The sequence below is a fragment of the Spermophilus citellus genome (genome assembly GCF_964194105.1).
Source record: "Spermophilus citellus genome assembly, chromosome: 4".
NCBI classification, from domain to species: Eukaryota; Metazoa; Chordata; class Mammalia; order Rodentia; family Sciuridae; genus Spermophilus; species Spermophilus citellus.
The window spans coordinates 51,777,294-51,804,141 of NC_138185.1; the positions used below are offsets into that span (position 1 = coordinate 51,777,294).

The 26,848-nt window shown below is 46.7% G+C and overlaps 1 protein-coding gene across 1 annotated transcript in view; it reads right to left on the reverse strand.

Annotated features, from left to right (window-relative positions):
* The window catches only part of KLF13 (KLF transcription factor 13), a 47,497-nt gene continuing 20,649 nt past the window's right edge, over positions 1-26,848 (reverse strand). Inside the window, exon 2 of the mRNA XM_081291467.1 lies at positions 1-5,964. Coding sequence (XP_081147593.1) covers positions 5,675-5,964 — 290 coding nt within the window. The 3' untranslated portion in view covers positions 1-5,674. The remainder of the gene's footprint in view (positions 5,965-26,848) is intronic.

The window sequence follows — 26,848 nt, forward strand, 5'->3', positions numbered from 1 at the left end:
TAATGAATCATAAATTTTATTCAAAATGTAAACGTCACTAAACATGCATACATGTTAAAACAATAAAATTTACAATTTCGTTAATTTTTTTTTTTTGCATAGGACATCATTACAATATAGAATCTATGCCTTACAAAATACATACAAAGTTTAATCCGAGCAAGCCAAGGCCAGATTGGGAACTGTACAACTGTAATACTTCACTGTAGTGATCCAGAAAAGATGAAATGTGGCCTTCGGAAGCATGGTGGGGAATTGGTTTTAAAAAACAACAAAAACAAAACAATATTTCTACAGAAAAGGAAATTGTGAACTCGATGGAAATGGTGTTGGACCCTTGGATTCTGCCTTGGGATTTTGGCAAATGATTCCAGAGAAGCTCCACCGATGGTTTTGGGTGGGAAAGGGTCACTTGGGTGTACCCAGTGTAACTACCCAAGCAGTTCCTGGTCACCAGGGAGCCACAGTAAGCAGCTCCAAACCCACCAATGCATAGTTGCTCAGTAGAGAGCCCCATGCTGACATTGATGGGGGTCCTCAGCACTGGGCACCTGAGGCTTCTCCCAGGTGAGGGAGGGGAAAAGTCTCCCACTCACACACCCACAGACACTGACTGGAGAAGAGACACTGGGGTTGATAACACCCCATTATGGTGCCTGTGCCAAGCTGGGAAGAGGGGGAGCGTGGAAATGTGGAGAGGGATCTTCCAAGCACAAGGAATGGGCTCCTGTACTGAGTGGAAGGGACAAACTGACCAGTGATGGTCTCCTGCAAGCACTCAGCTTGCACACTGGTTTCCAAACAAGCATGTGCAGTAATCAGTCAACAGGTCCTCTAGGAGGGTATCAGTGAGAAAAGACTCCAGAGTCCCCAGGAGAAAGTTGCACGTGCATCCATCCTGTCCCCTTTCTGACTTCCTGTCCCATTCCACCTGCCCCCATCCTGGAATGTATGATGCAGGGGAGGGGAGGGGAGGCTGCCTCTCTCCCATCCTGTTTATTTTTAAATAAAAGTAGTAATGCTTTAAAGCTGTATTGAGAAGGGAGAGGCTGGGCAAAGCCAGGTGGCTACACTGCAAGTCCAGTAGTGGTAGGGGCTAGTAGAAACCTCTTCCCTCCTGGACACAGGGCTCCTGCCTGATTCCACTCTTCTCAGGGCTAGAGCCAGCCAACAGGAGGAAGGGTCTCTCCCTCAATGGTGTTCAGGCATCTATCAGTAGTAAGCTGGACTATGCATCCAAATTCTGGTACAAAATTCTCTGGAATGTGTCCAGGACAAATCTTTGAAACTTCAGAATCAGGAAAATTAGCCACAGGACCTGGCTCTTCCAGGGGCTACTTTGCTTTCAAAACCTATCAGCCCACATCGGCATTTTAGCTTTGGAAGATATAGTCTTCAGGATGACATACAGAAATGTTGGGTAGCAAAAGATGTGGTTAACTTATTAAGCATTTCTTATCATTCAAAATGTGTCTAATACATCAAGCTCTTTAAAACTTCCAGCAGTTTTGACCAAATGGCCTTTTTAAACATGGGTTTAAAAAAAAAATCAGTGACACCTCTCAGAAATCAAAGTAATCAGGTAGCCTTGTTAAAAAAAAAAAAAAAAAAAAAACAGGAGCTCAGAAACGAGGCCACACTATTGCCCAGATCACATCTTCCTGTAGGGTAGCGTATCTGCCCAGCGGAGATCCTGGATGAGGTCCTAGGAAGTGCTAAAACCCTGTGCAGTACATTTAAGTACCTGCTTCTGGCAAGAAAGAGGCTGGGCCACATGACTGAGAGACAGAAATCTTGAATGAAGACCCAGTAGTTCTTCTACCACTCACTCAGGACCTCAGAAAGCCACCAACCCTCTCTACTCATCCTCACCTCTGAATCATCCTCCAGGGATCTGAGCCCTTGCCCAGGTGAAGTCTGGGGTCACCAGTGTGCGGAGGTCTGCACCTGGAGGCTGCACCGTGGCAAATCCTGCACCTACCCCGATGCATGGCCTCAAAGTAGAGGTGGGTGTGTTGGAGGGGGGCAATCTTGCACCTCAAATCCCATGGGTGGAGAGTGCAGCAAGATGCATAGGGGCATATCCAGGACCACATTCTCTTCCAGGACATCACTGCCCATCTCTATGTAGCACCCATCAGGAGAGAACCCCAAGGCCCTTTGTGGAAAGGGCTGTGTTGTCTGTTTTTCCATATGGCTGTAGGATTCAGTAGGCATTTGGGGAGTTTACGACCATTCCCCTAATATGGCTGACAAGGGGTTTTCTTGTTTGGGACATGAGCCGAACACCAGCCTTCTGATGGCTGGGTCCAGTCACTTTTAGATGTCTTTTTTTTTTTTTTTTTTTTTTTTTTTTTAATTTAAGGGAAACTCTCCCTTTACTCAGGTACCCTTCATTTTGAGATCTCTGCCTCTGTGGCCTGCTAGAGCTGAAGTATGTCCCCAAATAAAGATTTGATTTTTCACTATTATTCTGGGAGCCCTATGGGTTCCTTAATCCCACTGAAACCAGCAATCATGGCCATAAACTACAAAAATGAAAGACCCTGAAGTAGACCCAGGCTGGGAAGACAATCTACATCTTAGAAGGCATCCCTCGTTTCATGATGAGATGGAAACCTGCTAATGAGAACCCATGTGAACTGAGCCTGAGATTTAGATTCTTCCCCCCACCCTTCAATGAGATGAATTTAAGCCCCAGATGATTCTGGAGGGTGCAGCCAGGATGCCCAGGGGGGAACTCCCTCCGGGTGCCCTGCCCCCATCTCCCAGGCCAGGCCTATGGCTGAAGGACCGCACCCTGCCATTATAGGAGAACCACTTTGGGAATGAAGACACACTCATTTGCCAAAAATAGCCAATGCCTGCATATTTCTGTTTTAAGGCAATATTACCCTTCCATCTATCAGATGGAACAGCCCTGGGTCATTTAGAGGGAAAATTAAATTAAGTGCTCTCTTTGGAAACAGCCTATCCCACTTTCCCTCCCCCACCCCCCACCCCACTCTAAAACAAACCAGCTCTTTCTTTTATTCCAATATGACTGGGTTTAGAGTTCTTTTTCCCCTTCCTATGTGCAGACAGATGTGAAGTTAGAAAACCCCTTGTGACGCTGTAGGCAAGTCACAAGGAGACTCCTGGCTCCTCCAGTGGAGAGTGCTTTTCTGGCCGTGTGGGACATGCCACTCCCTCTCCCTGCCTTCGGAACCATAAACATGGGTGCACCAAAGGACTTTGGAATAAAATTCCTGAACCTGGAATGTGAATTCCTGAGACATGAAATGTGGTCAGAGTGTGGCTTTCTCTGCCTCACACAGAAACAACTTTGGGAGGGACCTCACTTTGGAACCAGACATGAAGATTGCCACATCCCCAGCATCCAGGGCTCTCTTCTTCAAGGTCCATACCACATATTCTACTCTCTCCCAAACCAAATGCAAGCTGAGCTATTATAGGGCCCAAAGGCAGCAGGGGGGCCAGAGGGGCCGAATCTGCACTAACGAGATAGCCCCTGCCCCACCATCCCCACCCACAGCACAAACAATGTCACAGACCAAATGGGTACCTACTGTGCTACACAGAAGCCACCACATGCCATTAGCCACTTCCAGATAACTAGAGCTGGAAACAGGTATCCATAGCATCACAGATGGCATGGTGCCACGTGCACAGCTGCTGTAGATAGAGGGCACCCATCCACTCTGAAGTTGGCATGACACATCAGCCAGAAGCTACAGGCTCCAGCTGGGCCTGGATCACTGGGGTTTTTCTGTGCTGCACCCCACACAATGTGTGGGCTGGGATGGAAGCAGAATGACTACAACCAAGGCACTCTGGGCCTGGGAAGCCCATCTATGGCCCACTGAGTCCCAAGGGCCATTCCTCATCAAAGTGAGAGATCTCTGCAAGATACTATAACCCGAGTTCACCCCAACTCATCCCAACACAACACACACACACACACACACACACACACACACACACTCTCTGTCCTGGGGCCTTGTATTTACAGGCCCCAACCCTTGAAAGGAAGGCAAGGCGCAACATGGGCCTTGCAGGGCTAGGCTGGACACTCCACAGGTCTGCAGAGGTGCTTGCTGGAATCCAGCCTAACTGCCCTGGTCTGGGGCTCGAACACCAACCCAGCCCAGGTCAAGGCTTCATAAGAAACTGCCTCAGCTCTCTGCTTTTCCTCCCCTACCAAAAGGCTGGCAATGGGGCGATGCAGGCTAGGCATGGCCTGGGGTCTCCAGGCAGGGCAGGCAGAAGCAAGAGGGAAAGGGAGATAAGTTCTGGCGACGAGAAGCCGGAGGTTTGCTCAGTCTGTACCACCAGACATGAAGGGTCTGAGAAAAGTGTTTCCCACAACTTTCCGTCTGGTGTTCCCTGGGGAGAAAAGAGAATGCACATTCTCCAACAGCACTTCCCATGACATTGGCTGCGCCACTCTTGAAAAGTTCCGAGTCACAATGTTCTGGTCTTTTGCCACTGAACGGTCTCTGTGAAGTGCTGCGAACACATGCACACACATGGCCACTCACATAGACCTTCTGACTGAGAAAGCAACATGATGGTCTTGCCCACTGTTTCAAACAAAGGTGACTCCATAGCAGCATGGGAGAGCTAGGGAACTGGGTACACCGACACTTCATAAAATCATTTTAGAAAACCAGAATTCCCAGGCTCTATTTTCCAGTCAGAGACTATGGTATAATAGTGAAGGGTCCCTGGTGCTGTCTGTTGGGCAGTGGGGGCCCAGACAGGTGGAACCCAGGCTGTCTCCTTAGAGATTGGATGGTGTGATGTTGTGCCCAGCCAGGGCTTGCGTCTCTGCTTCCATTTTTCCAAGGGGCCCAGGAGAGGGCTCCTGAAGGTAGGGAGTGAGACAGGCAGTGCCAGTCATGGAGGGCAGATGACACTCTCCACAATTCCCCCAAGTGGAGTGCTCCTTTGACCTGTCATGGCTTAAGGCATCCCTCGTGAGGTGGCCTATCCCTCAGACCCATCTGCATTTTGAGCCAAGCCTATGTGGCCAAGGATGGAGGCTGAGTGGATGGGTAGAAGGGAGGGGGAGGACACGCCTCACCACTAAAAGATCTGCCTTGGAATCACAAATGTCAGTGACCACATCTATTCCCAGCTGATGGACTGACCCACATGCATGCTGAGCTCCACCTGCACTTGTTGGCCTGCTCTGTCCCCAGTGTGTTCCCAAACCTAATAGAAAATTTCAGAGTGCAAATCTATGTACAGAGTAAGGCGGCAGGAAGGGGTGCCCTCACTGACCTCGTGGAACGTGTCCATCCCTGAGAAAGGGGGTTCGACACCGCTGAATCACAACTTTATGGGTATCTCCATTGTGCAATTTGTGGATGATGTTTTTTGAATTTTTTTTTGTTTTTTTCTTCTTTTGATTTTTTTTTGTTTTGCCTTTTTTTTTTTTTTTTTTTTTTTACAAATTGACTTTGACACCTGAGGTGAAGAAAAGTGTTTTTACGTGGACTTTTCATGAAGTTCTTGCTCTTTTTTTCTTATTACAAAAGGAAAGGGCACGGACTGACAAAGAGGAGGTGAGAGCGGCTGCTCATGGCTGTTGTCAGGGTAGGGGTCCTTGGCTGGGCGCGGGGCTGGTGGAGGGACTGGCGGGGCTGTGCTGCTGTGGGTCCAGTGGGGCTCAGGGTGAACTGGCTGGGCTGATGGTGGGGCTGCTGGCATCAGAGCGGCTGTAGTCGCTGAGTGAGCCGGTCCGCGAGCCCCCGCCACGCCGCTGCAGCATGCCGGGGTGGAAGTTGGCGTGGCGGCGAGCATGCTTCGTCAGGTGATCGCTGCGCATGAAGCGCTTCTCGCAGATAGGGCAGCTGAACTTCTTCTCACCAGTATGTGTGCGGTAGTGCCGTGCCAGCTCATCAGAGCGTGCGAACTTCTTGTTGCAGTCCTGCCAGCTGCAGGCAAAGGGCCTCTCACCTGTGGGGCGACAGAAGCAGAGGATCAGTCTCAGCGTGCACAGTGACACCTAGGATCTTCTGTATGTGTCCCTGCCCTCCCCCATGGCCAAGGTGTGTCCACTCACCATCCCCCAGAGTGGCTCTCTATCCCTACACTCCTGCTCCACTCCATCTCATTTACTATGACTTCTCATCAATGCCCCCTGCCCTATCTTCTTCATTTTCTGTGTCAAATACATCAGGGTAAAGGTGAAGGTGAACCATGGCCTCCCAGCTGCCACACTTGGGATGGAAGCAGATGACAGTTCCCAGGATAAAACAGCAGCATTTCCAGCATAGAAGTTGTAGAGTATATGGTTTGTATATGGGCCAGGACTGGTGGTCCCTGGCATTGGACCCCCTAAGTATATGGCATCCAACATGCCCACACAGGGTTAGCTCTCCCCAGCCCTAGGGGAGTGGGGGTATAGGCTCATGCTGTGGTTCTACCTGCTTGCAGGAGCCAAGTTGGCCCACACTGGCCCTATGGGAACCACACCTCAGCTCCCAGATCCCTGACCAGCAAGAAGACAATGCCTACACCTAAGAGTCCTGTCACCACTCCAACCTTCTCAGTTTCTTCAGTATGTAACATGAGGGGGTTAGTCTGGGCATTTTCCAGGGCCCAGCCTCCTCCTCTTTCTCTGAGAGAACTTTGTGTGGCTAGCCAACAAAGGCCAGCAGAGGAGACTTCAACAGGTTCCTATTAGATTCGAGCATGGTAACAGATAGGGTGGTGGCCCAGAACACCCCAAAAGGGGCCTACACAGGTGGGGAGAAAGCAAACACAGTGAGCCCAGTTGGGAGGTCATGAAGATCAGTTTATAGTCAAGATTCTTCTCCCCTTCTCCCACACCTTGCTCAGAACATGAAACAGGCTTGCATTTACCAAAGCAAAACAAACAAAAAATCACATTAATTGTTTAAGGAGAATTGGTGTGGATGGGGGTGCTTTGGCACCTTTAGCCTTTCCAGCACTGGAACACAGTCACTCTTCCTCCCTCCTCTACACAGACCCTAAAGCAGACTGCCAGTCTTTGAAACTGGCCCACCTATGCTCAGCAGAGGAAATCCACACCACCCACACATCTTTAAATATAAAGATTTAAATATAAACAGACACTCAAGAATATTCAGACAGCTAAGGAAAATCAGCAGCACAAAAGGGAAAGGCCAAGAACAACAAAATCACCAATTCCAGATGAAAAAGAGTGAAGCCAGGAAACAGAAGAGAAAGTTAACCTAACAATTCTAATTAGTAATTCTTTGAGGAACTGGAGACAAAATTTGATGCATAAAGCAAACAGAACACCACAGAGAACCATCACCACAACAACAACAACAAAAAATAACATTTAGAAATTGAAAATATCACTGCTCAAACAAAAAATTCCATTAAAAAGCTGGAAATATATGCAAGGAAGCATCCCAGAAAATGTGAATGTTGCAGTGTTCTGTTTCCTAGTACTGCTGAAGCCCAGGTCTACGTGAGGCTGAATTTATTCTCATTATTTCTCTTCTTCTGGGGAAGGGTATTTAGGGGACTTTGAAAACCAAGTAGCCATCATCATTTCCCATATCTATTTGACAGTTAAATAGGAGGGGCTAAAAGTTGAAAGCTACAGGGAATTGATCCAGGAGGTCAATGTCTATCTAACAGAAGGTATGGATTGGGAAAATAGAAAAAAAAAAAAGAGTACAAGAAATTACAACAAAATAAGATAGCTTTTGTTTGAGTTTAAAAAAGATAAAAAGGGAGGGTGGGGAAGGAGAAGGAGAATACCAAGAAGACATTAACCAAGTCAGGAGACTAACAAAGGTGGGCAGGGAAGTGAGGAAAGGTGGCCCCTGCTGTGAGAGAATCTCTGAAAAGTAAAAACACTGTGTAAAAAGAAGAGATCACAAAACTTAATAAACAGGGAAGGGAGAAACAAATACCAGGTTATCCATGAGGGAACAACGCTGGGACAAATACCAGTCTTTTCCTAAGTCACAACGGATGCTAGAAGCAGATTAGGGACTTACAAGTTCACATCTCACAGGCTCCAGCAAAAATGAGAGAAAACTGAGAAGCTAGAGACGTGAGTAAATAGTGAAGGGGCATCTCAGGTCAAGAACAAGCTGAGGCCTCAGAGGCCACGAGAACGTAGACTAGGGCTCACAGGAGGCTATTCCAGGAAGAAAGTGAGTTCTGTGTACCAGAAAGTACAACCAAGAGGCTGGATAAACTTTAGGACACAGGGAAAGCACGTTACTATTCTTTAAAGGAAAAAAAGAGAGACAATTAGAAACTACAGGATAAATATAAGACACAAAAAAACTGTGGTCCAAATCAGAAGCAAACTAAAATACCATGATTATGTGCAATCAGCGAAGGGCTCTAAATCAAAAAACTGTGTTAGGAGCTTTTCATGTGTCACATTATTTATCCTTCAAAACAACCCAATGAGATAGCAGAAGGAAATGTGATTCCAGCACAGGTCCTGGAAGACAGATGTGAACTTCCAAGTCATGGTCACACAAACCCTAGCACCACATGTCAGTGTTCCAGATCAATATTATAGGCCAAGCTCATAGGACTAAATTGTGGACCTGGCAGAGAATTTTCATGGAAAAGTGGAAGATCCAGTGTACAAAAGAAATAAATATGTGAGAAACAGGGTGAGAGTTAAAAAGATAATCAATAAAAGGATTTAAATAATATATTCATCAATTTGAGAGGTCAGAGAAGGGATAGCAGTGGAATAAATACTCAAAGTTTCATGGCAAAGAAGTAACAACCTAAATTTTATAAATTGAGAAATAGGAATAAAATCAGTTCACTTATGGAAAAATCCACCCAAACAACTAAAATCAGAAAGAAAAGTGTTGGTCTCTGGGGAGTAGGGCTGACTTGAGAAGATGCTTTTGGTAGTACATTTTTCTGTGCTATTGGTCTTTTAAATCATGTGCATTCGTTCCTTTAATAAAAATAAAAAGGAATATTTAAATATAATTTTTTAAATATCTAGCCAACATTTCTTACAGAAATGTTAGTATTAAATAAACTGCTAATTTGTTTCAGGGGGAAAAAAAAAACTGTCAACAAAAGAGTTTGAGAAATGCTACATGCTAATTCTATGCTTGGACATTCATAATGCATATTAGTCACTAAAATCTCGGAAAGGTCTGGTATTAAATGGTCCAGTATTAAATGTGTCAGGTCAGCCCCTGTGTCCACCACATGCTGATGGTATGGTTTTTAACAAGTTCCTTACTATCTGCAGTGGAGTGAACAATAGCCTTCCAAAAGATATGTCCAAGTCCTAACCTCCAGGACCTTTGAGTGTGGAAAAAAAAGAAGCATCTGTAGATACAATTAAGGCATAGATTTTAGGATGAGAATGCAAGTGTCCTGAGGAGAGGCAAAGGAAGAGATAGGGATGGGGCAAGGAAAGGGAGAGGAGAATGTAATGTGAAAATGGAGGCAGAAGCTGGAGTGAGTGATACATCTCCAAGTCAAGAACACCACGGGTTCCTGGCACCAGAAGATAGAAAAGAAGCTTGGGATGGATTCTCCCCAGAGTCTCCAGAAACAACTAATCCTGCCAATGTCTTGATTTTGGACTTCTGGTTTCAGGAACATTAAGAGTAAATTTCTGGCCAAGTGCAGTGCAACATGCCTATAGTCCCAACTATTCAGTAGGCTTAGGCAGGAGGATCGAAAGTTCAAGGCCAGCTTGGGCAATTTAGTGAAATTGTCTCAAATAAAGTAAATAAATAAAAAGGGCTGGGGATACAGTTTGAGGGGGGGGGGCACTCCTGAATTCAATCCCCAACTGGATTGGGCGGGGGGGGTAGATGTAAAATTCTGTTGCCTTTAAGTCACCCAGTTTATGGTGTCATAGCAGCCGAAAATGAATATACCGCCCTATTATCTGAGTGGGGTTCCTGTGACGATTCCAGAGGATTATATGCAACCAGCCTTGGCACTGTTTGGCATATTTCAAATATTTACTCCTGAAATATTAGCTATCATTGCTGCTCTCATCCATTACCCCATCAACTGGGTCCTTTCAGATCTGGGTCTGGTGGGCTCAGATTCACTGTTGCTTCTTAGTAGCTCTAGGGTCTTGTTGGGGGCTTTGTCCTTTTCAGGATCCTTCTGCTTATATTCCTGGGAAGCATACAAAGTAGGTATAATTATAGATGGATCATGTGATACTGGGACTGCAGAGAATTACAGCATATAGGATAAGCTGAAATGGGGGAAGGTGGAGAAGTCTAAAATTGACACTTGACCAGCAATTGGCTCATGGCCTCTCTGGCATCAGCCCCTTTATACTTTTACTGAATGTGTACTCAATGTCTGGCCCTGGGGACAAGGTCCTGACTGATGTGATCCTTCCCATTCTGTTCTCTATTCCTCCATATCCCTGTTCTAGGAGAAGCAACAGCCAGTAAACTGGTCTACAAATGGAAGTTATGATTCATGCTGGCAAGGAAAAGCACTAACTCTGGCTGGGTAGCCGAGTGGAGGCATTCAAGTGGCCTCCAGGAGGCTAACAAGGAGAAGCCAGAAGAATGAAGAGGAGCTGGGGGAAAGGGGGACAGAAAACTTCATAAACCAGGGCACTTTTGCTTATAATCTCAGTGGGGTCCCTAAAGAGCCTTTGCTTTTATGGGTAATATCCATTGATATGTATTGTATTAGAAAAGAAAAAAAAATCTTAAACCCAAGCATACATTCTAGTAGCTGTCCAGAGGGATGATGTCATCACACATGATGTAGCCTCGGCAATATTCCACTGTACTCTTGGGAGAATGAAGGGCAAATAATGTGATTGTTATGAAAAGAACTCTGATCTTGTGGACCCTGAAAGTGTTTCAGGTACTAGTAGGTGTCATTCTCTGGCATCACTGAAAAACCGCTGTTCTGGGGACCCACCTCAGGGTGGTGTGGCTGAGCTGAATGAGCACCAGAGCAAATCAGAGTGAGGGTGGGGCCAGATGGGCATCCTACAGGGAGTGAGCCCAGCTCCCATTTCACTGCAAAGAGCACCACTGGACTAAGCAAACTTGTGTTCCCCTTGCTGGACCCAAATCCTGTATCTGCCTCTTCCTACGCATGTGACAAGGAGGCAGAAGTAGTATGACACAACACTCCCAAGGAGAGGGCTCAACTAACTCAGAAATAACAGTGGCTGTGGCTTTCAGGAAGGGGAGCTGGGACTGTATATCCAGACCCCCATAAGGTAGCTGGTCTTCCTAGAATCTCAAAGCCACTCCAGATCCCAGGAGACCCCACTCTGGAAGCTAGGAGAGCTCAGGGGGCCTGAACTGTGTATGCTTGTGTGTTTTGGGGGTGGGGGAAGCAGGAGAATGAAAGGCACAAGACAGGATGGCGATTAAGCTTTGTGAAGAGGAAATGGGCTGAGAGGAAGGGGGCTGGGGACTGGCTTTGTGGAGGCTGAGTGCAGGGAGGGAGCAGAAGGGAGACTGTGGGAGGGCCCCACCACTGTGTGGGGGTTGAAGGAGAAGCCAGGCCCTGTGGGGTTTGGGAGGCTTTGCTGGTATCTCAGGGTGAGGAAGTCTTCAGGTGCCTGATCACAGGTATGCCAGGCTGCTGGGTGAAAAGCCAGTGGGGGAAGGAGACACATAGGGACAGGGAATGTACCTGGATACAGGGGCTCGGGGACATGCTGCCGGGGGCTGATGCGTGGGGTGGGGGTGCAGGGTGGAGTGTGCAGTGTGGAGAAGGGACACTGAGTGGGCAGGGACTGAGGTTACATAAATGTTCCCTGGCGCCGCCGCGAGGCCGCCACAAGCTGAGCAGTGCACACTGAGAGCGATTGCTTCATCTTATCAGGGAACACAGCGTCCCACAGGCTGGTCTTGCCCAAGCCACAGGCCTGGGCGGGAACAGTGTGTTCCCTCCCAGAGGCCGGCCAGGAGTGGAGTGCAGGGGATATCCCCTCCCACTAAAGCCTGGACACAGCACCTACCCTTCTCTGCAGCAGCCACATACAAGTGCAGCTTGGTTCTGAGCACTTAGTTCCAGCTCAAAGACTGATCTCAGACTTGGGCCCTAACACTGGCTCCCTTCTGCTCCTCCCTCTTGTCCGAAAGACACAACTCTCAATTATCTGGCACAAGTCAGACACCCTTGACCACCCCACCCATAAGGGGAATGAGCTCCTCAGAGCTTCAAGAGCACCTGTACAATTTTGGGGGTGGGGTGGGTCTGTGAGCCTTTTGTGGGCAGTCTGGGTGGGAGGTGTCACTTTTTACAATCTCCTCAATGCCTAGCATTGAGCCGGGTCAGAGCTGTTGTCTCCCACCAGGGCTTTTTGCCAGCACATCCTTCCTATTTAGCCTCAGATCAGGTTGACTGCACCAGCCCACTGGGCTTGAGGAGACCTGGTTGAGCTCCCCTCTAAAGTAGGGAGGGAATGTATCTGAACAGGGGCCTCTGGAAAGGCAGATGAATCATCAATTTCACAGAGTGTCCTGGATCAAAAAAAAACAACAACAAACCTCTGGTGGCCCACAAGGAATCCACATGGGTGTGTGCCAGGGATGCTTGTGTGGTATAAGATGGGGAGGTGAGAGGGAGGCACAAAGGGAGGCCTCTGAAGAGAAACAGCTTCTTCCTAGGCTCCCAGTTTCTGGCTATTCAGCACTGGAGAGTAGGCTGTCATTCATCAATAGATTTGATCTGTGGGCACTGGCTTGGGGCCATTTCCACCTCCCAACCTCAAGCCTGCCACGTTCTTTACTCCAGGGAGGCCTATTTGCCCTCCCGCTCTAGGGCAGCTCATTGGAGGGTCAAACACTAGTGATGATCAACTGCTAAATTGCCGAAGAAAGCCAGTCACACTATCTTGGGAGATATAAGAAAGGCCTGTCCTCTGAGGCAAGGGTGGGGTAGAGAGCTTTTGTAATTCTTTAGGAGGCCATTTGGCTGCTCTGCTCTCTACAAATGCCAGTGGTTTATGAAGCCACATGGATCTGATATGCAGATGACCTCTCAGGTTGAAAGCTCATACCAAACTATTGAACAGGTGAAAAGAAGTGAGGTCCAGGTGGAGAGAGGAGCTGCAACTCAGCTGGCCGAGCCAAAGGAGGAACAGCTGGGACCCCTCAAGGCTTAGGACTCAGTCTGTAGCAGAGGAGGTGCCTGTTGAGAGGAAATAGTCCTCCCTGCCCCACTCCTTTGTGATGCTTGGAGTTGTCAACTTGCCTGATTCTCAGTTACTGTGAGGGTTAAGGGAGAATTCACTGGAAAGTGAGTGCCTGGACAAAGTAGTGCGATATACTGTTATCACCTATGAGCCAAGGGGCTCCTGAGAGGTGTGTGCCTAAGTGAGCCTGTGGCACTATCTGGGACAGTAACTGTTAGCTACAGAAACTACCCTTGCCCCTGCCCAGAGCTCTCTGGCCTGGTGGTGCTAAGGTGGGTGCATCAGTGTTGCTGATCCTGCACTCCTATACAGCTCACATGCAAGGGCTACCAGGATGCTGGAGGGAGACAGGTCTGGCTGGAGACTGTCACATACAACCTCAGAGTTCACCTTGGACTAATGAGTGTCTTGTGTTTCTACAATGGATGCAAAGATGTTTTTTTAAATAGATATTTTGGTTGTTGTTCTGCTTTGTGTGATTTGCTGTAGGATAACTTGATCCTAAATCACCTGGAAAAATAAATAGCCAGAAAACTTCTGTAAATGAAGTATGATGTTGGGGGACAGGTAACTAGATGAAAAGATAATCAATATATTGTTGTATTAGCTACTAACTGGCCAATGGGGCAGAGAAGGAAGGCCAAAATGGACCTGGTAGGCAGAAGCAACTGCAGGAAGAAGTGACATCTCAGTCCCCAGGTGGTGAGGGTCAATAAATGTATTAGAACAATAAAGTAGCATTTTTTAAAGATTGGATCCATACTACACATCTTACACCAGGATAAATTCTAAATGGTATCAAAACACTATATGGTATACCAATTTTTACAATTAGGCAATTGTACAATTTTTATTTATCAGTTTTTTTATTTTTTAAATTTTAAGTTGGTCAAAGACTTAAATGTGAAAAATGAAACCACAAATGTTCTATAAGAAAACATAAGCAAATGATTTTATATTACAAGGATAGATGTTGTTACCATATAAATCAAAGTACAGAAGCCATAAAGGAAACATTGATAAATTTGACTATACTTCATGGACAAAGTCATCATAAACAATGGCAAAAGATAAATGACAGAAAATAATATAGCTTCAGCTGATATCACAAAGGGCTAATCTCTAATATGAGAAGAACTCACAGAAATTAGAAGGAAGAAAAACAACACCCCATAGAAAGTTCATATAAAGGGAAATACAAATGGTTCCTGAACACCTGAAAACATTCTCAACCTCCCCCATCAGGGGTTAAAGGCAAAGGAACCCAAGTGAAATACAACTTTATACCTATCAGACTAGGGAGGCCATGGGGAAACAGGCACTCTAATAATTTGCTGATGGAAACACAAATTGCTACACGTTCCTTGCAGGGTAATTGGTGATACCTATCAAAATGACAAATGTGTCTATGATCCCCCAACTAAACTTTTGGGAACCTATCCTACAAATTCACCTGCATACCTACAAAATAGGATATGTGCCTGATTCTTCAATGCAGCAGAAGCCTAAAAACAACTTCTGTCCTTCTGTTAGTATTTGATTAAATCACGGAACTCCCATTTGATGATATGAAAAAGAAATAGGAGTTCCTTATGATACTATATGGAAAGATCTCCAAGCCATACTGCTGAGGGAAGAAAACCAGGTCCAGAGCAGAATGCATGAAACAGGAGGATAAATAAATATTACAGACAGCTGTATGAACCTGCCTATATGTCCAGAAAGACATTCTGGGAGGATACCTAGAAAAGTAGGAAGAAATCAACTGGGGGAGACTAAGCAGGTGGAGGACATGAAGGTTGGTGAGAATTTTCCATGGAAAACTACTAAAACCTTTTGGATTCTGAAACACATAAATGCACTGCCTATTCAAAAACTGAAAACAAAAGATACACAGCAAACTGGCTCTTGCTGCCCATAAGTGCTAATTTTAAGAGACATTACACACTCTTTGCACACTCCCAGTCAGGATCCCAATTCTGGATTAGGTGCAGCCTTGTATTCTGCAGCAGGCCTCCCAAAATCACTACTCACAAAAGCTTCCCTTAAAATAACAGTGATCAAGGGAGGAGAGGAAAGAAAGTGGGGATGCTGGGGACTGAAATGAAGAGAAAGTGGGGATGCTGAGGACTGAAATCCCATGCATATGATTTTGTCAAAATGAACCCAATTACTGTGTATAAATATAATGCACTAATAAAAAAAAACAATAGCAATGGTCATCTGGCAGATTTTCTTCGGACTATGGAGAGGAAGGGGAGAGATGTGTAGCATTTGAGGAATCAAAAAAACAGCAATAAAGTTCAATTTTCCCTTCTAGATGTCCCCCATGGTTGGGAGCCAATGAATCCTTGACAAAGACAAGACCTCAACCACTATGGGACTACCTGCACCTCCCCTGCTAAAGAAGTAGCATGCTCAAGGTCAGTCAGGGTCTTTGGGAGAGGACATGGTATGGTGTGGGTAAAGACATGAATTCCCTTCCTGTCCCATTTACCAGCGTACACAGCCAGCTTTCCTGCCCCGCCCCCGACTCAGCTCCGGACTCCAGGGCCCCCATGTTCTCTTAGCAACTGAGGGAGGGCCCCTTCTTTGGCAATCATTGTGCTCCACTTCCTCTTCCGGTGCTCCCCTTCCCCCAGCCTTTATTTCCTCCTTCTGCTCTTTCCCTGGGTGCTGGCAGAGACCTAAGCTGTACCTTGCTGCAAATGCTCCAATGGCAAGAGCAATTCACAAGACAGCTGCAGGCATGTACTTCAAGAGATGGAGTTTTACTTTCAGCCTGGGGCAGCTCATCTAACTCTACCAACCTAAGACAGGAAAGTGTCAGTATAGGACCAATCTCAGCAATGAGGAGTCAAACTACTACACCAAGAATTCAGCCTATATTTCACCTAGAAAGAAGAAATTTTCACAGGATCTCCCCACGGTGAATGAAGAATTGCTAAAAGCTGCCCAAGCCATTCTTGTTCTAGGAGGTCAGAAAAGATGAGGAACCATGAAAGCCAATGCTCCATCTGATGGACAAAGATAGTTGGGTCCAGTGCAGGCCACATTGCCAGATGGCCCTCACTCACAATATAGCAAGGTCCCATCCTCCGTATCCTGGACCTCAGGTTCACCAGGAAGGGCCAGCAACTCTCTCCACAGTCAGGCTGCAGTACTTGATCAATTTCCAATTTCATAGCAGGCCTGCAAGAGAGAGGGACCTCCTCCAGCAGAAGGATGGCCAGCTTGAGGATCAGTCAGTCCCCAATGCCTACACAGCAGGAGGCTATGCCTAATGTACAGAAAGAGCTGGGAAGCTGTTTTCTTTGAGGCTTCACCTAAGTGAGAAAAGCTGAGAGAACCCGCCCGAGTACCTACTGTAGACGGACAAAGTCATCCTGCTGGGGGTTTTAGCAATCCAGATGGGCTCTGCCTCCAGAGCTCTGTCCCCTCAACCAGGTATGCTCCAGGTAGACACATACAGCAGGCTCCATTTTCCTCAGGAAAACAATTTCTAGCTGAACACGGGGGGGGGGGGGGGGGGGGGGGGGGGATGGGACCACACTAATCTACTATTCAGAGTTGACTTTCTAAAGTATGTAAATTAGAACTGTCATAGGCCAGTAACCTTTGGTTATTGATGAAACTGAGGCCCAATCTTTTCTGACCAGTCCTTTGTAGAAAAGCTGAACAGTGCTAGGGACTCCCTACTCCAGACATCAAGGAAGGGCCAAGAAAGCTCTCAGGGTCTCTCCTGAGAAGCCCAGGCCCTAGTGGCACACCAGTGATTCCAGTCACCGGCAATTTATATCCAGTATCTTCTGGGAAAATCACTGTTTAAAACTCATGAAGAGAATGAGCTTGCTTGGCAAGGAACCAGGAGCCTTGGGCCCTGCCCCTCAGCCCTGCCTGCAGATACTCTAGTAACTATTCATGAGGCACCTTTCCTTAGGAGACAAAGCCTGGCACCATCCCTGTCCCATGCCCTGTCCATGTTATATCACATCCTGTCTGGCACTCCATCCTGTTTCCTATGCCCTTTACAGTTCTCAACTGGAACAGGACCCTAAGGGAGCTGGCCCTAAGGATACCAGTCAGGAAGAAAAATGGATACCACTCTACTTATCCCCTCACCCCAGGATTGGAGCAATCCTTCTCTCAATAGCTTTGCAAAGGACTCTATGATCTGAGGCTATCTGTTGACACCAAGGGAGGGCTAGTGAAAGCCAGGACAACCACCAGGGCAGGAGCCTGGTTCTATGCCATGTCCTTCTTCCTCAGAACCCCAAGGTGGAAGGTAGGGCGCTCAGTTTTCATTGGTGTTGCCTCCAATGTCTAGAACCTAGTTTCATCTGTTGGGGAGGTGGGTGGACAAGGGGAAACTCAGCAGCCGAGCCTCACCATTGAAATGCACGGAGCTCCATGCTGTGGATCTCTAACTGCAGGAAGGAAACACAAGGGTTATCTTAGAAAGATGAGATTCCTACATGATTGTCCTTTGTGGCATTCCTGTATTTTTCAACAGAAGTGCTTTGGGCAGTTGGAAAGAATGCAGTAACACTATATTACAAAGTTGTGTATACACACACACTTCACCCAATCCCCTGCTCATGACTGGGACAGCTTCCACAGAACCTGGCATCCCTGACCTCTAAGGAAGTAGCACTAATTTACACACACTGGTACAGTTGCCTGGAAAAGTCCAAAGGACTACATGCCAGGAATTTCATAAAGGTGTTTTCCCTCCTTTTGCTAAGGGTTACAAAACACATTTGAAAATTTCCGTTCCTAAGTCCTCTTTAAAACAGCAATAATAAAATACTGTCTGCCAGCGGACAGCTAGAAGCCACAACAGACAAGGGCACGTGCAAGTGTGCGCGTGCTCCCTCCCCCCCCACACACACACACAGTCACCCCTTGCTATTTTTTGAAGGGACAAGCATGTGTATCCATCCCCTGCTCCAAAAGTTTCTATATCTCTGAATGCTACATTCAGAGGCCTTCAATCAGTAGGTGAGCTGAACACAATGAAAAGACATTTCCATTTCCTTTTTCTCTATTCTGAGGGTCTGCTCATTAACTGCCTCTCAAGGGAGGCTGAAAGCATCTTCCCTGAGCTAAACAAAGTGACATGTGTCAAGTCCTGCCCCTAAAGTAATCATCTGTTCCCCTGCTTCAGGAGCCCTGGGTTAACAACCTGGTTCTGGGCACCACAATGTGCTGCAGCACACAGACACTGCCACCTGACAGCTGCTGAAAGCCCAGGAGTGACATGCCAACCAGTCAGGTTTATTTACTTGATAAAAATGCTTTTCATTTGAGGCTGACTAAAAGTAAAGGCAACTTGCATTCACAATATGAAGAACAATCTCAACAGTAAGCAAACACCCAGCTTAAAAAATGAATGAAATATGTGAACATTCCATTCAAGAAGTTAAATGACTATGGGAAAAGGTGCTCGTCATCATCTGTCCTTATAGAAATACAAATTAAAACAAAAAGTCAATATTACACATAAGAATGGTTAGAGAATCCAAAAAAGTTAATAATAAGTACTGCTTAAGTAACCAGGACCCTCATTCATTACTAGTGAGAATATAGCATGATGCAATTTAGAAGACAATTCGTCAGTTTCTTATGAAAACACACACTATACAACCCAGATATCCCACTCCTAGGCATTTACCAAGCAAACTGAAAACCTATTGCACATAAATGCTTATAGCGTCTTTATTCATAATCATCCAGAAGCAAGTACTTTCTATAGATGAATGGATAAACAAATTGTGCTACACCCATACAATGGAATATTATTCAATGATAAAAAGGAAGGATCTATGGATTCATACAACAAAATGGATAAATCTTCAATGCATTTTGCTAAGTTGAAGAATCCAGACCTTAAAGGCTATATATACATTGTATGACTCTATTCACATGGTACTTTACAAAAGGCAAATCTACACAGAAAAGCTCATCAGAGGTAGGGAGATTCAGGACTGGCTATTATAAAGGGGATGCACAGGGAAATCTCTAGAGTAATGAAACTGTTCTGTCTGGTACTAGAGTAATAGACCTAAGACTTGAGCAACATTCTGGAAGCAACCAAAGGCAGCTCACAAGAAGATGGTCATGCAGGGAAAGGAGTGAATCCAGACCTAAGGTTCCATGTTACCTTTTCTAAGCATTTACAGGTCCTGACTTAGATAGTCCAGGGCTGGTGAAGCTAATCTTGGATAACATCACTAGGCAAGAATAAAAGGAGGACACTGGCTGCTGACAAGGTAACATCCTCCCTGTGCCCACCCCCCTGCCTGGTTCTCATCTTAACCCTGCATCTCTCCTTAGACCTTCCATACTGGAACTAAAGACAATAGAAACTCTGGGTAAAGGTAGGTATCAGTCATGGGCAACTACCACTTCCAAGCCCCCAGTCCCACATTAGAAAGGGGAAAAGGTGAGTGTGTGTGTGGGGGGGAGTTCAACAAAGCAAAAGGGGAAAAAAGATAACGATAATAATTTGGAAGCTGGGGAATGAAAAGGCAGCAAAGGAAGTGAAGAAGAGACCCTTATTACCCCTGTGCAGTGCCCTCCCAAAGGCTCAGGAGCCTCTGGAAGGTGGTGGTAGTGTGGTACAGTGGGGCCGCAAGAGGGAGAGCGACACCTGAACATTAGAGGGGCAATGCATATAAGGTGTTCCTCCCCTCAACAGATGGTTGTCTGTCTGAGGGTCTACATGGGACAGGGCTCTGGATTAGATACCTGGCATTGCTCAGGGTAAGGCAGCCTCAAAAGAGGCTTGGTGAACAGCTCATGTTACTGATGCCGCCATCTCAACCTTCCTGCCCCAGCTGCTTCTGAATGCTGCAGCCAGGATCATCCCTACCCATCCATACCCAGGCAAGGGCATAAGACTTCTCTGGGGAAAGCCCTGAAGAAAATGGCCCAGCAGATCTTTCACAGGGTCCCACTCGCTCCCAGTTAGCTCGCTCCCAGTTAGCTCCTGGCCCTCTGGGCAGTGTCACCAGACACCAGAATCAACAAACACCTCAGATAGCCCCTGGCTCAGGGGGCCACAGATCCAAGAAAAAGCAATTCTGGAAGCAGAGGCCATGTAAGGAGAAGGAAACTTCCAGAGCTATCACTAAGATCCTCGTAGATAAGATAAGGATTGGCAGAAGCAAGAACAGATGCTCTCTTAAAAAAAAAAAAAAAAAAAAAAAAAGCACGCAACAGAAGCAGCATCCCCAAGAAAGCTCAGTTGGAAAGTAAAGATACACCAGGGGAAAATAGGGCAGAAATGAAAACCCCAATGGCAGGGACAGAAAAGACCATCAAGAAAATCTCAGGGGAAAAAAAAATAAATAAACAGAGCAGGACAAATCCAGATTTCAAGAAGAGGGAAAAGATCATAAAATAGAAGGAAGATGGGGGAAGATCAGTTCAGCAGCTCCAATGCAAAATGCAAGTTTCCCCAGGGGCCTCTCATGCACCATTCTAGGCAGCTATGGAGGAGGGGCTCCACCAAGAGACAGAAGGAAAGGGGAGCCCAGGTGTCAGGGAGGAATTCCAAGGTGACAGCCAATCACTAGGGGAACACACCCTATAGGCCATGCCCAGCAGGCTGCACATGGCAAGGAGGTATAGGGACAAGTCAGTGACAACAGCACCAAGAAAATCAAGTAAAAAGACAGCTACAGACTCTAAACATAGGCACCTAATCCTATCATACCAGGGCCTGGGAAGGGTGCCTGTGGATGGCAAGAGATAATGCCTAAAACTGAACATCAAGAAGGCCACAAGGAGCAAGACATGGAGAAAGAGAAAACTTGTAGTGTTGCTTGTGGTAGAGAAAGCAGAGGTAGGGGGAACAGCAAGGAACCTGTGTATCATAATAAAATGTGCAGAAGAACTTGGTTAAGCTTCATGTATCAATGCATATGCTACTCTCATAATATTTTAAAAATAATCTACAAAATAGGGTGTGACATTCTTGGCACTATGGTTGGTCCTTCCTTAGAATATTTCCTTCCTCCCTCCCTCCCTAACCTCTCTTCAGAAACTGTGGGAGGTAGCTGGCCCTAGAGTCCCACTAAGGTATGTGGAAGTGACACCTTGTTTCCTGCTCTGGGGGAGGTGGTGGACCATCCCAAGGGAAACAGACTGGGCAGCTAGGCTTCTTCCTAACTGTGTTACCATCAAAGTACTTTTGACTATTTTTGGCAAATGCTGCTTTTGATTTCTAATATATATGTCTGAGCAGCTCAACACTGACAGAAGCATTATTTTCTGGTTGCCTCCTTTTTACTTGTAACTAGTGTTACCTACAGGATGCAGATACCTGCCTCCCTTCTCCTACTGCTGTGTGTGTGTGTGTGTGTGTGTGTGTGTGTGTGTGTGTGTGTGTGTTGCTGGGGACAGAATGCAGGGTCTAATGTATGCACAAAATATACTATACTACTCAGTTACATCCTCAGCACATTTTGCAAAGGTGGCTCCAAACTCAAAGTGTATATGTGTGTGGCGGGGGGTGTTCTGGCTTTTAATTTCTTCATTCAGCTTACTTAGTGCCATCCTAGAATCAGAATTATACATACTGTGTTTTCATTTAAAAATGTGTAGCACTAAAATATTATGGAGAGAATGATAAAATGATTCCAGACAACTGAGCTGGGGAGATGGAAGGTAGAAGAGACAGCACCACAGGAAGGGTGAGAGGGCGTGCTGAGGATGTGGGTGGTTTGCTACATGCTTCTGTCTACCCTGGCATCTATTGTTCTCTACGCTGGAGTTCATTCCATCTCTTGCTCTCCCAGGGCCTGCTCCCTGTGGTTTGAGGTTGGGTCAGTTGCTTGTCTGCCTGCCCTCCCAAGCAGGTCTTGTCCTGTAAGCCTGGGCCTGGTTCCCTGGGCCTGCTATCACTACACATCCACTCAGGCCCAGTTCTCCTCCCATTGCCTACATGGAAGTTTGGGAGGTCAGAGCTCAGCTGGCTCTAGGCCACACTGGGCAGGCAATACACATGCCTGGGCCCTCCAGCCTGACAGGAATCCTGGACCTTGGCTGTGGCTGAGTGCTACATCTGACCCCAGGCTAGTACTTGGGTCTGGGGTGGTAGGTGGAGTCAGCAAGTCCCGGGATTCTGTGTGCTAGGCAGGGCCATGAGGGTGCACTATTTTCCTGGAAGCAGACTAGTTTTTGTTTAGAAGGAGAAAAATTCAAACATGAGTTGTCTTCTCCTCTAAGGCATGTGAATGCCCCAAGAATGCAGGGTCCTCCATGAGGGGCCTGCCTAGGGAGAGCCCCTCCTCCCCTATCCACATGCCTTGCCAGATCACTGTGGGAACTCTGGCCACAACCACCACAGTCCCCCTTCCCGGCAGCTATTCTTGGTCTGTGTCTCCCTTTGGGGGGGAGGATAAGGGAGGAAATGATCAGAAGCTAAAATTAGCAAATGGCAAACAATTGAGGCCAGGAATCTGAGGTCAGCTGAGGACAACAGTTTGTTCTCAGTGGCCCTGAGGTGGTTTAGCAATAAAGGGAACTGAAAATGAAAACAGATCTGGAAGCAGCCCAACCCCTGCTGGGACTAAGCCTGACACTAAGCCAGTCCCAGGTGGGCCAAGCCAGATGGCAGGGACAAGGCTCTGCCCAAGAACCCCCCAGGGTACCTCCCTTCAAGGGGAGGCTTTCTACAGTCCTGCGGCAATACTCAAGGACACAATAGCTCCAGTCTCAGAAAACTTGAGACAGGATCTCTAAGCACTACCCTGGCCATGACTTCTTTTCCTGGGAGATCCAAGCACTGTAGTCGTAAAAGTCTCCAGTAACTGCACCATATAACCAAGGTGACAAGCCCCTGCTCTGGTTCCAGCAGACCCAGTAAAACTCCCTAAGTGACAGGCCAAGAAATCAAGCCCAAGGAGGGTCTGAGAGAGGTGCCAGTTGCATAGTTAGCAAATGGTGGCACTATTCTTGAGCATAGCTCTGTGGTTAGCTACCCATTCCCTGTCACCACAGTCCCTCTCTCTCTGGAAGGTCCACCCACAGTCTAAACAGTTTACACCCAAAGAAGGTACCAACAGAGCCCACAGCCCAAGCCAGCTGCATGGCAGCTGCAGAGAGATGGGGAGGATATCCGGGCCTTGTCAAATTCCATTATCAGGGAGCTTCTCTCCTCACACGAACTCTGAATAGTCACTATGAAAGTCTTAATGCCCAGTGGTCTTGGGGTTCTATCTGGTGATACCCACAGGAAAGGACTTAGCTCAGCTAGGGACCTAGAAAAGATGTCCTTTCTCCTTTTGCTCCTAAGGGAACTTAGTTCAGCCTTGTGATGCCCAGGACCTGGCTCTGAAGGACAATGCTCCCATACCTAGGAGAGAGTAGATACTCAGAGGCCCTTCCTTTGTGCTGTTTTCCTGGAAGCAGTGTGGTTTCAGTTTAAAAAGAGAAACAAACTTGCCAGGCTTGCTGTGCATGCTGTAATCCCAGTGGCTTGGGAGGCTGAGGTAGGAGGATCACCAATTCAAAGCCAGCCTCAGCAAAAGTGAGGTACTAAGCAACTCATGAGATCCTGTCCCTAAATAAAATATAAAATAGGGATGGGGATGTGGCTCAGTGGGCGAGTGCCCCAGTACCAAAAAAAAAAAAAAAAAAAAAAAAAGCAGTAGCAGCAAACTCAACAGGGGTGTCCCTCTTCTCCTTCATGTCTATGCCCTGAGAGTACAGGGTCCTTAGTGGTAGGGAGGGGTCCCAGAGCCAGGAACCAGAACCACACCAAAACCAAAAAAATGACACTGCTAATGATACCAAATACTATAGGAGTTAATCTCAGCAGTTGCTGAGGTTGCTGGCTGACCTTGTGGCCCATGTCCAGCCCACACCTAGGTCAGACAGGGCTGGATTGGCCTGTTCTTTCTCACTGGTGCCATGAAGTCTGTGCATCCTGAGCAGGATCCAGGCTGCTGAAGGCTCAAAGATCCTGCAGGGTAAATTGTAGAGCCCAGGTATCTTTCCTTGTACAATTGCCCTGGGATATGTATGCATGTAGAGGACCTCCTCAAGGACAAAATGGCTGAGAGTGGGGATGGAACCCAGCATATAGCAGCAAGCCCATGCCAGGCCTTGCTGTGAGATAGTCTCCTGTCCCTGGATTGCAAGCTCTCAGGACCCTGGTGTCCAAGGCTGGACCACAAAACCCTCTAGACCTGATTGTTCAGAGAAGCTCATGCCATAGAATATGCTGAAGTACCTGGGTAAAAGGTAGGTCTAGGGCCCCTCTGTCATAAACTAAAACAGTGACTTCTTTTCACTGCAAAATCTTTTGATATCTAATAACAACATATTCATTGCCTGCCCTGCAAGTCTCCTGTCTTACTGCTGAGTATCAGACTTACTCCACCTTTCTAGAAGGCAGTTTGCCCCAAAACAGAACATTCCTTTGTTGACGCCTAGGAGTTCACACTGAAAATGAGGAGGCACACATTGCTCCAGAAGAGCAAATCACTAGAGATACCACAGCTACCTGAACTAGGGGTATGGGTAGGGAGGTTGCAAGATGAACTGATAACAACAAGCAGGCAACCATTGAAGATCAGGCTAGTGGGATGGGTTGTAGCACACTGGTAGAGCACTTGCCTAATATGTGTGAGGCCCTGGGAATGTGATCATGTTAGAAAGTTAAAAATGAGAAAATAGTATACTGATTATTTGTTTCCCACCATATTGTCTCTTGATATCTGTTTCCCAAATCATCTTAACTTAACACACTCAACTTTTATAATCAGAAATATAAGCAATTGCAAAGCATTAAAATCAGTTTTCCAAGCCAGGCACAGTGGTGCACACCTGTAATCCCAATAACTTGGGATGCTGAGGCAGGAGGATCAGAAGTTTGAGGCCAGCCTGAGTAACTTAGTGAGGTCCTAAGCAACTATGCATGGCACTGTCTCAAAATAAAAAATAAAAAGGGCTGGGAATATGGCTCAGTGGTAAAGCACCCCTGGGTTCAATCCCCCAGTACCCCCCCCACCCCCCAAAAGAAACCAGTTTCCCAGCAAGGCAATTTCTTGCAAGAAATAGGAATACACATCTCATCCTGTTTCAAGCACCAAAAGCAAACCCATGATTTAGGTTAAGTAAACATTTTCTGATGTTGACTCATGTTTTTCAGGACTTGACTCAATTTGGAATCTGCTATTAGATCCAGGGATGGTGGATGTGGGTCATCTTAAAAAGCAAGTCATTCTTGAAGAAACATCTCCACTTGGATAACTACCAAGGCTCCCTCTTGGCATTCCTTCTCATTGTCATTATCACATTCTCACAGAAGACCATGGAAAGCAAGGCTCCTCACCTATTCAAAACTGTTGTATGCCATAAGGATCCTAGGCAGTGGGTACCAGGCCTAGACTATGGTCTAGCTATGAGTACATCTCAGAGTTCAGTTGGCTTTGCTTTCTCCACTGGGCTAGGCACCTGAGGCCCATATAGAGGACTATACTCAGACTCAAGCTACTCTGTGAATCCCTTAAGGTCTGGAAACTGAATAAAATGAGCAAGTCCTTGTCCAAGTCCCAGACTTCACTGAGAAAGTCAAGGAAGCTGGACCAGAGGCTGTCTTGTACATCAAACTGCTTTCTCTATAAACATTTGGTGGGTAAAACAAAGGCAAATGACTAAGTCCTGGACATCATTTCCTCTATCCTAAACCCTGGGGGGACATAATTCCTTATCCCCTAATTTTTAACCATCTTGATGAAGATAGAACGTAAGTGGAGTATTCTTGTCTGCAACCACATACATTCCTACTTTGAGATCTGCAATAAGACCTGCTCACAGTTGTCCACCTTCCTGGCCAAAGACAGCTGTTCTGAGAACGTTCAAACCAGGCAGAGGAGAGCCCAGGACAGGTTCTACACAATAGAGCTACAATATGACAAGTGGCCATTAAAGGACCCTGTGTCTCTGGGGGTCTGTTATACCTCTCTCTAACATTCTTCAGTTCTAAAGGCTTCATTTATCCATCCAGGATCTCTGGGTCCAGGGTGCTTAATTATCTCACTGTGACTGGGGCAAACCTTCCCCAGTTTCCTTCCTAGTCTGTAAGGTGCATATTGACTTAGAATAGAGATCACAGCTGGACATGGTAGCACATGTTCGTAATTCTAGCTACTTGAGGCTGAGGCAGGAGGATTTCAAGTTCAAGGCCAGCCTGGGCATCACAGTCTGATTCTGTCTCAAAAATAAATAAACAAACAAACAGAGGTCGCATGCTATACCTTCTAAGTCCTGGAATGGTTGAAGGCCAGGAGACTTTTTTGTAGAGCTTCATTTGATGGAGAGAGTGTATCATCCCATGAACTGTTCACAAATTCTACAAAGATTGCTCTGAGAACTTGGCCACTTCAGCAATTCTCTGAGTACATTTGCTTCAGCCAAGGACACATGGTTGATCATATTCTACCATTTAAATTTATGTGGAATTCTAGGGACATCTGAACTCAGCTGCCTTTCATTAATTCACACTCAAGTTCACACTGGCAGGAGGGGCACTGAAATCTGTGACACCACCACCCTCCTTCCCCAGAGAGCCACGCAAGCCCAGAAGAAACAGGCTTGAAGCCTCACTGGGGACCTCCACTCCCAAACTGCTGGCTCCTGTCTTCCTTGACCTGGTCACAGACAGAAGTGGCAAAGGCTTGACCCACA